This window comes from Sinocyclocheilus rhinocerous, unplaced genomic scaffold (assembly GCF_001515625.1).
Source record: "Sinocyclocheilus rhinocerous isolate Xijiao unplaced genomic scaffold, SAMN03320098_v1.1 scaffold395, whole genome shotgun sequence".
Classification (NCBI taxonomy): domain Eukaryota; kingdom Metazoa; phylum Chordata; class Actinopteri; order Cypriniformes; family Cyprinidae; genus Sinocyclocheilus; species Sinocyclocheilus rhinocerous.
The window spans coordinates 2,136,353-2,148,844 of record NW_015660890.1 but is presented as its reverse complement, the minus strand read 5'-3'; the positions used below and the strand labels follow the sequence as shown (position 1 = coordinate 2,148,844).

The 12,492-nt window shown below is 36.6% G+C and overlaps 1 protein-coding gene across 1 annotated transcript in view; it reads right to left on the bottom strand.

Moving 5' to 3' along the window:
- Window positions 1-317: 317 nt before the first annotated feature.
- Window positions 318-12,492, bottom strand: part of LOC107725897 (dedicator of cytokinesis protein 4-like) — a 111,952-nt gene continuing 99,777 nt past the window's right edge. Inside the window, exons 46-51 of the mRNA XM_016535315.1 lie at window positions 11,036-11,156; window positions 10,569-10,650; window positions 7,087-7,193; window positions 6,008-6,044; window positions 4,519-4,580; window positions 318-881 (exon numbers count right to left, since the gene is read on the bottom strand). Coding sequence (XP_016390801.1) covers window positions 459-881; window positions 4,519-4,580; window positions 6,008-6,044; window positions 7,087-7,193; window positions 10,569-10,650; window positions 11,036-11,156 — 832 coding nt within the window. The 3' untranslated portion in view covers window positions 318-458. The remainder of the gene's footprint in view (window positions 882-4,518; window positions 4,581-6,007; window positions 6,045-7,086; window positions 7,194-10,568; window positions 10,651-11,035; window positions 11,157-12,492) is intronic.

Sequence of the window (12,492 nt, the reverse complement as noted above, 5' to 3'; positions counted from 1 at the left end):
ATATTTAAAGAATTTGCCACTGATGATTCAAACACGAGTTTTGAGCAGTGTAGAGTAGCGCTTGTTGTTTGTCATTTCTCCGATCACAAATGCAGACATGGTTTTATGTTTACGCGACGCAATACGCAACGCAACGCGTAAAAACACAGTATAAGTCATTATTATCAGCATATGTCCCCACTGGATGCAACAAATGCCTCGTTTGAGCTTAGTAAAAATTGACGCGTTTCAGAAAGGCGGGGCATTGAGGAGAAACAATAATGTACATTATGTGGAAAATATTGTTTTTTTAACCTTAAACCGCATAAACGCATTGCATTACACCAAATACACCAAATAATGTTCTTTTTAGCAACATCATATAACCCCTTTAATCTAAATCGGGAGTTTGTAATCGTAAACCCAGAGAGGTTAAGTGTAAAAGTGCAAATGGTGGGGATGGAGTGAAGGGCGCAGCGTTAGAGCTGTGAGACTTTCCTGGGAATGGGTCGGGGTCTGGGAAACTGGTCCGGTCGGCGTGGCTCAGTGTCTTGCCTCCGAATCTGGTGCGGTTTGGGAGGAATAGGTGGTGCGTCGATGCTTGGAGGAATCGACAGGCTCGGTGGAAGTGGGACCTGTCTGCGGGGGTTGTTCCGATCGTGTATGCTGTAGGGAGGCGGGGTTTTGTTCTCCCGTCGAATGAGCTCGTCTGATCCACTGGAGGCGGAGTTTGGGAAGGCGTGGTCAGTGGGCGTGTTCTCAGTTCCGGAGGCCTCAGAGACGCTGCAGCGACTGAGAGACGAGATGCCACTGCTGTAGCTTCCGGAAAGCACCGGAGAATTCGACACCAACCCTGTCGACTGGCACTCTGTGGGCGAGGGGGTGAACGGAGGCACAGAGGTCTGCGAATACAAGATGAGAGAAAACAAATGTAGTTAGCAAAAGATAAGTTACCTCATTCTGCTAGCAGAAACCCTTAATAAAGAAAGCATCAGCTGCAACAGAAGCAACGTCCCGTCTCACAGAGCTAATCTGAAGGCCAAAGCACAATATTCTGCAATTTTGGCTCCATTATTTCGAGGCAATACTTTCTCTTTTCATTATGAAAATAATTTCTAGGCAATTAAATCCGCAACTAAGACTGCAGCTGTTTCTAGGACTTCATTTCACTGAATAAAGTGTATTTAGTCTGATTGCACTCTTGAGAGAACTTCAAACTATATATATAATTTCAACTGAATTATATTGGATATTTAATTGTGCAAACTCATTTTCTAATAATAACTAAATAACACAGCAATATGGAATTCTCAGAATCAACATCCATTTTTCATATTGTACATTATAATGATGTGATGCCTAAATTCACTTTTTAGTGTTTTGCTTGATTTATTTAGACGAAATAATGTAGAATTTGAATATTGACCATTTATTAGTTAGCCACCATAACCTGAATATTTAGCATTAGTCTCAGACAATCCACTGTTATCCGACTGCCTATTTCAAACATAAAATGCAATCTTGTTTTGAAGATTTCAGACTATCCAATTCAAACTGGATAGCGTAAAATATCCTGGACCAGAATGGAAATTTGCGCTGGTCGATGTTGGTTTTTCCAGCTGTGACTGACTGTAGAATCTGTACTTGTGTGTGTGTGCATGTGTGTGTGTTTGGTCATGCGTGTGTGTGATATGTCACAGTACAGCTTCAGGCATGAGACTATTTCTGAGGCAAACAACCGTACACAGGTGGTCACACAGGTTATGCTTTCCCTTTCCGACACACTTGACTGCACTTCCTTCAGGAAATTCACCAGCATTCCTGCTGAGATCTCTTTCCATCCGAATCTCTCCCTCTCTGCTTTGTTCTTAGTAGCTTGACAGATTTCAGCATTTCTGATTTCCAGGAGGAGGAATGATTTGATTTCTATGTAGTCATCTACACTTTAAATGTGAACAGTTTCCTTTCTTACATGGGATAGATTCTAGAGTTTTATACGGTGTGTGTTTCTGAATACCAGGTGACGGATCAATACGTGGCACAAGACAAGAATTCAGGGAAACGGCAAGAACTGTAATTACCAACATGAGACGCGCTGAATGAGGCGGTGTTGAGTAGGAGTTTCTGACAAGCCATTACAGCGGTGTTCTGCTTTAAGGACTGTTACTCTGAATGAGGAGAATGTGCTTTTATTTAAAACCTGAATACACTCACTGCAACACCGATAGCAGCAGCTCCAAACATTTTTTTTAAGATCCGTGACTATAATGCCCTTTGAATGAAAAATACTGTGGTTTCTTCAATACAGATACCTGCGTTTCAGTAAAGCTGTCATTTTTTCTTCACTGTATTGGTATTGTACATAAACACAGCGTTGGACTCAAAAATGATATAGAGAGACAAATATACTAAGGTTCAAAGGTTTGGGGTCTGTATGATTTTTTTATTTTATTTCTCTTTTGCACCACCAATGCTGTATTTATTTGATTAAAAATACAGTAAAAACAGTAATATTATGAAATATTATTACAATTTAAAATAGCTGTTTTCTATTTGAATATATTTTAAAATGTAATTTATTTTTGTGATGCAAAGCTAAATTTTCAGCAACATTACTCCAGTCTTCAGTGTCACATGCTGATTCGCTGCTCAAGAAACATTTATGATTATCATCAATGCAGAAAACAGTTGTGCAGCTTCATATTTTTCTGGAAACTGATAATTTATTCACAATTTTTTACGTGAAAGTTCACAAAAACAGCATTTTTTTCAAATTAGAAATCTTTTGTAACATTATTTTCCTGTCACTTTCGATCAATTTAATGCATCCTTGCTAAATAAAAGTATCAATTTCCAATATCTTGAGCCCAAACCTTTGAACGGTAATGCATATATATTTGCTGCAGCAATCTATGTGTGCCACCATTGAGATGGAGGACTTTTAGATGGGTTAGTGATTTCTGGAGGATCTGCACCGGATCGCTGCCAACCCAACTGCTCAGGACTGGCGTGAATCTGTCTAATCGTGGGCCCAGTTGGATTGACTTGAGTCTGACCCAGTTTAGACGGCCTGGATTGAGTCCCCAGACACTACAGAGTAAACATCCACACCAGTAAATACATCAAAGGTCACTTCACAAAACACCCCAGACAACAAGAAAAGGTCATACCTTCTGCGGCGAGCGTGATGTCATCACGGGGGACTGTGATCGTGTAGTCTTGGCAGGAGATCCTATTAAAGGACACAAAAAGTCAATCTTCTTCACTTGATACAGGAGCCTGGGACAGTAAACACAGTCACAGTCATCTACACTTTAAATGTGAACAGTTTCCTTTCTTACATGGGATAGATTCTAGAGTTTTATACGGTGTGTGTTTCTGAATACCAGGTGACGGATCAATACGTGGCACAAGACAAGAATTCAGGGAAACGGCAAGAACTGTAATTACCAACATGAGACGCGCTGAATGAGGCGGTGTTGAGTAGGAGTTTCTGACAAGCCATTACAGCGGTGTTCTGCTTTAAGGACTGTTACTCTGAATGAGGAGAATGTGCTTTTATTTAAAACCTGAATACACTCACTGCAACACCGATAGCAGCAGCTCCAAACATTTTTTTTAAGATCCGTGACTATAATGCCCTTTGAATGAAAAATACTGTGGTTTCTTCAATACAGATACCTGCGTTTCAGTAAAGCTGTCATTTTTTCTTCACTGTATTGGTATTGTACATAAACACAGCGTTGGACTCAAAAATGATATAGAGAGACAAATATACTAAGGTTCAAAGGTTTGGGGTCTGTATGATTTTTTTATTTTATTTCTCTTTTGCACCACCAATGCTGTATTTATTTGATTAAAAATACAGTAAAAACAGTAATATTGTGAAATATTATTACAATTTAAAATAGCTGTTTTCTATTTGAATATATTTTAAAATGTAATTTATTTTTGTGATGCAAAGCTAAATTTTCAGCAACATTACTCCAGTCTTCAGTGTCACATGCTGATTCGCTGCTCAATAAACATTTATGATTATCATCAATGCAGAAAACAGTTGTGCAGCTTCATATTTTTCTGGAAACTGATCATTTATTCACAATTTTTTAAGTGAAAGTTCACAAAAACAGCATTTTTTTCAAATTAGAAATCTTTTGTAACATTATTTTCCTGTCACTTTCGATCAATTTAATGCATCCTTGCTAAATAAAAGTATCAATTTCCAATATCTTGAGCCCAAACCTTTGAACGGTAATGCATATATATTTGCTGCAGCAATCTATGTGTGCCACCATTGAGATGGAGGACTTTTAGATGGGTTAGTGATTTCTGGAGGATCTGCACCGGATCGCTGCCAACCCAACTGCTCAGGACTGGCGTGAATCTGTCTAATCGTGGGCCCAGTTGGATTGACTTGAGTCTGACCCAGTTTAGACGGCCTGGATTGAGTCCCCAGACACTACAGAGTAAACATCCACACCAGTAAATACATCAAAGGTCACTTCACAAAACACCCCAGACAACAAGAAAAGGTCATACCTTCTGCGGCGAGCGTGATGTCATCACGGGGGACTGTGATCGTGTAGTCTTGGCAGGAGATCCTATTAAAGGACACAAAAAGTCAATCTTCTTCACTTGATACAGGAGCCTGGGACAGTAAACACGGTCACGGCTGTCTATTTATCAGGGAAACGCTTTGTCAAGGTCGCTCGGCTAATGCAAAACAGTTTAACCATTCGGCACAGTACCAGTTCTTTTCTAGGAAGCTCAATTAGAGTCCACAGATATAGACCCTTAAAAGGGTCGTATCATACTTTTTTATAATGCAATCTGTTCCCTGAGGTCTACTTATAATGTTAGAGAAATTTTGGAGTGTCAAAAAGAGTCATAATTTAGTTTTTCATGACCATTTCCCATCCACTCTTTGATAAACTGATCAAGAAGTTGCATTATTTATATTCCTAAAAGGTACTTCATAACAATCATGATAATAATAACTGCTGTTATTATTATAAATAACATTATATAATAATAATAAGAGGTAGTATTAATTATTTTTTATTATATATAAGCTAAAATAAAAAATTATATAAAAATAATAAAAATGTCAAATAAGTTACTGTATAGTTTGATCTGAAAGTCACTTCATAATAATATGAATAATAACTATATTATTATATATATTATATTATTATTATATTAATAATAACAGTATTTATATTATATATATATATAGTATTATACCTAATAATTACTATTATTATTTTTATTGTTTATAAAAACTTAAATATAAAAATAAAATAATATAAAAACAATACAAATTTTAAATAAACTAGTTACTGTATAGTTCATCATCATAATAGTATTATATTAATGTATGCAAATAATACGAAATATTACATAATACTAGTTATAGTTGCTATAACTACTATATTTATAGTGGACTATATATAATATATAATTTGAAATATAGTAAATATACTAGCTATAAATATACTACATAATAATTAGTTATGAAATGTAATAACAGTAATTTATCATATTGAAATTCATATAAAAAATAATACAAAGATGATAAAAACACTAGTTATAGTTTATATTAAAATAAATAAATACACACATACATACAACGAAAGTAAGACAATGCAGAAAAGACAACGCAGACCAACATCTGAAAGGTAATGAAGCAGCAACGTGCAGACTGAGGTTTAAATACACGTCATGCAGTTTAAAGACATAAATGCTGCAAGAAAGCTCATCAAGAACATTATAAACAAAAGAGTGTGTGGGAAGGATCCCGTTGGTTAGATGATGTGCCTTTTCTCATTAAATATATGGAGAGAGTATCTTCAAATTCTCACTGATGTGTCCAACCAACAGCCCTCATGATGCAGAGAGACGAAGAAGTTAAGACGAACGAGAAACCAGGAGACTTTAGAGCAGAAGAGTGGAAGATCTGAGAGTTAAAAGCCTTTGGAAACATCTATGTGAGTCTAAAGGATCAGTCGGAGCAGATTTCTTTCTTTACCTGAGTACGGTGGTCTAGGAGGGACAGGGGGACGTAATGACAATACCGTGATACCGTGAAACCGTGATATTTTTGCTTAAGGTTATCATACCATCAAAATCTCATACCGGCCCATGCCTAGTTGCATTCAGTGGGGACATAATTATGGATTATAATGACTTTTTTTTTTTTTATAATGAGTCTTTTTATGTGTTGCGTTGCATCGCGCCGTGTAAACATAAAACCATGTCTGCATTTGTGATCGGAGAAATGACAAACAACAAGTGCTACTCTACACTGCTCAAAACTCACGTTTGAATCGTCAGTGGCAAATTCTTTAAATATAAAAAAAAACGTGAAAAGGTTTTTGCCCCCTTCCCGTTTTTTTTTTGCATATCTGTCACACTTAAAAGATTCAGATCATCAAACAAATTTTAATATTACACAAAGATAATGCAAGTAAATAGAAAATGCAGTTTTTAAATGATGATTTCATTTATTAAGGAAAAAAAGCTGCCCAAACCTGCCTGGCACTACGTAAAAAAGTAATTGCCCCCTTAAATCTAATAACTGTTACTAAAACTAATAAGTTTCTTGTAATGAGGACTTTCTTGTAATCAAAACTTTATTTCTCGTAATTGAGATTATTTAATTTGTGAATTAACAGAATTCCCATTCCCCAGAATCAGTAGCAAATTGTAATAGGGAGGAAAATTCAATTATGAAAAATCAAGTTTTAATTATGAGAAATAAAGTTTCAGTCATGAGAAATAAAGTCTCAATTGCAAGAAAGTTTTAAATTTGGGAAATAGTCTTAATTCTGTTAATTACTGTTAATTAAATTGTGAAGTCGTCAGCAGATTTGACCTGATGATGTTGCTCAGTCTTCTGCGTAGATACTTTACCTCACTAATAGTTTCCACAAAATCAATTTTACATGGTCATTTTTAAAGATGCGGTTAATGCAAATCTTACAATTATGATGGGAAAGAGAGGTAAACCCAACCAGTACACAAAAAAGCTTCCAAAAACACTCCTACAGTATATGACCTGAACACTGGTGAATATTAAAAACACTGATATTCTAATCATCTTCATACCTGTGCGGGATCCAGGGGGTTTGGATATATGGCACTGCAGGGTCTCTCTCGCGGCGAGAGGCAGTTCTCTCGGGAATGCTTGTGTTTATCTGACAACTGTGGAGAACCTGTGAAGGGTGAGGAGGTGTAAGCAAGGGTGTGATTTCAGCAACACACCAACACGAATGCCCACACACACACACACACACAGACAGAAAAAGGACATAGATCTTGCTCTCATTTCTTTGCTAACCAGCCAGCACATGAAATAAAGGCTAGTCCTCGTCTTTCCCTCCCGCTAAGGCGAGAATTGTTCTGCTGGGGTGACAGACGGCTATTTCTCAGGGAGAGATAGACTAGCTGTCATGGGGAGTGGCCTGGACCTGCTCAGAACACTAACTTCCTCCTCCAATACAGGACAGGAGGCCATGGCTCCCTTATGCGCCCCGGTGATAGTCATCATCAGTCTAGAGTTCTTCAAGCTGCATTTTATGCCATCTGTTATTCTCCAGAAGCGCTTACTGTCTGCCGCTGCTTTATGGGGGTCTCTATGGGAGGCATGGAGGGCTGCCAAGGGGAGACTATAAGATTACATAAATGTCTCCATACATATTCCTGTTTTTATGACCTGTGTCCGCAAGTAAATACATGCTGGATGGAGGAAGATAAGAAGCCAAGGAAGAGCAGAGCAGAGAGTGAAAAAGAGGGGAGAGTTCTGCTATATATCAGGACGCCGACTTTTTGTAACCCACAGTAAAACAGCATTAAATGGGCCATAGACTTCGCTGCGCTGTAGCATTTTATTTTTAACGTGGAAATCTGTTTATTATGGAAGCCTGATTCTGAATCAGAGTTAAAAAAAAGGTAATTGCAATAAAGCTTAAATTAAGAAAAAGTCAAAGTTGTAATTGCAACAAATAATAAAGATGCAATATGGAAAAACAGTAATAATTTCTCGCAATTGAGTTTTTTTTGCAATGTGATATATGTCTAAATTACATAAGTCATAAGAAATTAAGATATGTCGTACTGTGATATCTTAAAGGGGACCTATTATGCAAAATTCACTTTTATAAGGTGTTTGAACACAGTTGTGTGGCTGCAGTGTGTGAAAACAACCAGCCTATGACGGTAAAAATCCACCCACTAATTTTTTTATACTCCCAATAAATCATAAACAGTCTCTCAGAACAAGCGATTCCAGATTCTCCCTACGTACACGTCATTGTAGGGAGAAATCCCCGCCCATTTGTGACGGTCTCTGCCCTATTAGCATTTAGGGGTGTAACGATACAAGCATTCGTACCGAATCGTCACGGTACGGACATACTACGGGCACCCGCAGAAATGTAATGCTGTTTGATAACCGCCAGCAGATGAACAGCGAGCGAATGCCATGAGTTGCACACTTGAAAACAAAGCCTACTAGACAGTGACCATGTGCTGATTCTGAACGCGTCTCTCACTGACAAAAGAGTATACTTTAAAGGCTTGCACACTCAACTGTTTGCGAAATGGAGCTTTGTGCTCGTGTATCCTACCTCTCTCATTCGGCACAAATCCAAATATTCCATAATATTTCCATATTTGCGATGTATCTGAATGCTAAACTATTATTTATTATGTAAATTATAGGCTTTGTACTTCAGTCGCGTTCCAACGTATATATATATATATATATATAAAACAATTTTATATAATATTTAGTATTTTCACATCTAGGTGGAAACATTTTTCATTTGTACTACTGTCTGTTCAAAATAAATGAAAAGAAACCTAGTATAGTAGATTTGTTTTTTTTTTTCCCTGTTGTATCAAAATCGTATCGAACTGTGACCCCCGAACCGAGGTACGTACCGAACCGTCTGTGTACCGTTACACCCCTAATAAACACAGCCCTGAGTGAGAAGCAGCAGTCCGCCATTACTGTTTTCTTGCTGTAGCTGCTGGAGATATACAATGTCAGCGCCAAAGAGGCATTACAAGTGTCGTGTGTTAAGAACATAGGAGTCTCCTATAGACTCCCTCCATCTGAGCCACTAAGGACACTGTGGTTAAGTTAAATTTTCGAAGGAAATGTCCCGTAAAAAATCTGTAAAGTCTTATATAGATATATATTTATTCTGAAAAAGGAATCAACACCAACGCTTCGTGCGCAAACGTCAGCTCCAGACAAAGTAAGTGCGTCATATTTTGTTTTCCAAATTGCCTTTCTGAAAGAGCTTCTTGGCACTCTGTAAGGCTAATATTGCTAAAGCTACCATTGTCTCTGTCTGTTTTCATTGATACTGCCTTCACGTGCTACCAGAATGATCGTAAATAGTAACGTGGTAGTTAAAAATTGCATATGAAAGTAATATGACAAAATGCATATGACATTTTAGTGCATGAGATTGTTTGTTATTGTCAGTATGCCGGAGCATGAGCTCCTAAAGCTCCGCCCTCTTCTGAAAAGGGGGCCAGAGCAGCAGCTCATTTGCATTTAAAGGGACAAACACAAAAATGGTGCATTTTGGCTCATACCCTAAGGCCCTGTCCACACGAACGTGGTTATTTTCAAAACCGCAGCCTTTCTATGAGGTTTGGCCGTTCGTCCACACGTAAATGCTGCACCAGGTCACTGAAACTGAACATTTTTGAAAACTCTTGCCAGGGTGAAGATTTTCAAAAACTCCGGTTGCAGTGTTATCGTGTAGACAGCAAAACCGGAGATTTTGGCTTGTGACGTCGGAGCATGCTCTGTTATCTCCGCCTACTGGAAAATTTTTCAGGCTTCTGATTGGCCAACATGGCTTTATGGTTGATATTATATTGCCACCTGTTGGTTTGGCATGCTATTGAGAGTGCTTCATAGCATGCGTTTGCATTTTCATGTGGACAGAGATTTTTCTAAAAACGGAAGGAGGAAAAACTGTTTATAAAATTACCCATGTACGTGTGGACATGGGCTAAAAGTGGCAACTTTACCAAGCTATAAAAACTTATCTGTGGGGTATTGCATACACACTCTGGGGACATCAGCAAAGTGGGTAACTTATTTTACATCTTGTAAAAAGGGGCGTAATAGTTCACCTTTAAGACTCAAATACCAAAAATAAAGTTAAAACTAACAGGAAAAAAGTCACAGTTACTGGAATAAAAGGGCAACTATGACTTTGCATTATAAGAATCACAAATAAGAACAAGTCACAAATAAGAATGATTAATTTTAGTTGTAAAACAGTTTCCGTAACTTCAGTTTTGCATCAACAAGTTATAATTTAGGTTTACTAACCTCTCTCTGACCTTTAGGTTAAAAAAAATACTTAAAATGAAGTATAAAAATATCACCAAGAATGCTTGGTCGCTGTAATATATTTAACATGCGTTCTTGTGTTACTGTGCCGGCATCAAACCTCAGTAGCTCTGCTGTGTGAACACCGAAATAAAAGCTTGATATAGACATACTGCAAAGGAGCAAAGGTTTGGAATGGCTGCTCTGAGAGCAGACAGACTCTTCTCACCTCTGGCACTAGACGGAGCCGAGCTGGTCACGTTGGGAGAGGCAGAGTGATTGGAACTGAGACTTGAGGTAGACGGACTTGGCTGGAAAGAGAAGAAAAAAACGTGAGAAACATAAGAAAGAGTCCACAGACTTCTTTGTTGTCAGTCTATAATATGGACAGGTTATACAATAATCATTCGGTCTGGGATAAAAGAAAAAAGCTAAATGATCTGTCCGTCCAGTCTATAATTCACACCTAAAAATTCGATTCTCACAGTGAGAGAAAAGACAGAGACAGGAAGATTAAGCGGGGTTGTGAGAGAGACAGATGAAAACAGAAAGAGGGCAATTAGGAGAGAAAAAGAAGCAGAGAAAAAGAACAGGAGAGAAAGAGGGAGATTAGGAGGAAATATGAAAGACAGCGAGAGAACAGAGAGTCTGCCGGTGTGTAAGTAGTTATCCAATGGCAACAGCCCAAGCACTCACCTGCATGTTGAAGACTTCATCTGAGCTCTCTGATTGGCCCGTGATGTTGCTCACTTCATTGGAGGCCTGCGACGACAGCGAGGATGAAGAGTAGCGGTTGACCGCTGGGTAGCTGAGGGGACTGAATAACATACGATACAAATGGGGACTTTAACAAGTAGCATATTAATTATTTTATTTTAATGCTGTCATTTTCATGGTGAAAATAAAGTGAATAATGTGAGTCATACAATTAAGAAAAAGCTATATGAGACATTTAAGATTAATACAAGAGAAAAACTCTAAAATACATTCAGGTGATACTTTGTTAAATCAGTTAAACCTATCTCTCAATAAAAATGTTGTCTATTAAGAAGTAGCATCAAATTTAGGTGAAAATTAGTGTAGAATTGGCTAGAAGATTAGTAAAGCTATCATTTTGACATCTTAGAAAAATATTAGCTCCTAATCAGCCAATATGTTGATATTTGTTGCAATTGGCCAATAAACATTTTTGACTGATCAATAAACTGACTTCTCAATAAATAATGAACATGTTCTGCTTTGAAATATTTTGAATGTATTTTGTGTAAATACTGTGTAAACAAATGTTTAATTTGTTAACTTGAACTTAATTTCTGCATATTTGTCTTAAATATTATATTTAAGATTTTGGATTTGTAAAAATGAAAATAAATTATGATAATTATTGTTATTATTATTACTACTAGTACTACTACTAATACTGTGTAAACAAAGGTTTAATTTCAGCATATTTATCTTTGTGTCATCATTATATTTTATAAAATATAAAAAATATTAAATTAATATTTTATAATACTTATTGTCAATAATTAATATAAATAATATTAAATAAATATAAAATAATATAAAATATTATCTAAATATTATATTTAGGATTGTGAATTGCAAAAAAAAAAAGACAAAAATATTATTATTATTATTGTTAAAAACATAATATTCTTCATAAAATTATTGCTTTTTGTTGGTTTCGATTGCTCATTTGTAAGTCACTTTGGATAAAATGGTCTGCTAAATGACTAAATGTATATGTAATATTCATGATCAATATTTTATCATTCATTAGCAGTACTACAACTACTATTACAACTACTACTAATAATAATAATACGACTGCTAATACTATTACTTATAATAATCATAATACTAATCATCATCTTCAATCATAAATTAATTAATTAATAATTAAAGGGGTGGTTGACTGGTTTTTTTCTAGGCTTGATTGTGTTTATGGGGTGCAGTCTAACGTTTTCGCTTTTTTTAAAAAAACATTATTTTTCACATAATTTATCTTTATTCTACACTGCTCTGTCCCTTCTTCTATAAACGCGTTGATGATGTCCTGTTTTTATGAAGCCCCTCTCTCAGAAATAGGCGATGGGCTCTGATTGGTTAGCTGGCCCAGTGTGTTGTGATTGGCTAAACCGCCTCTAGTG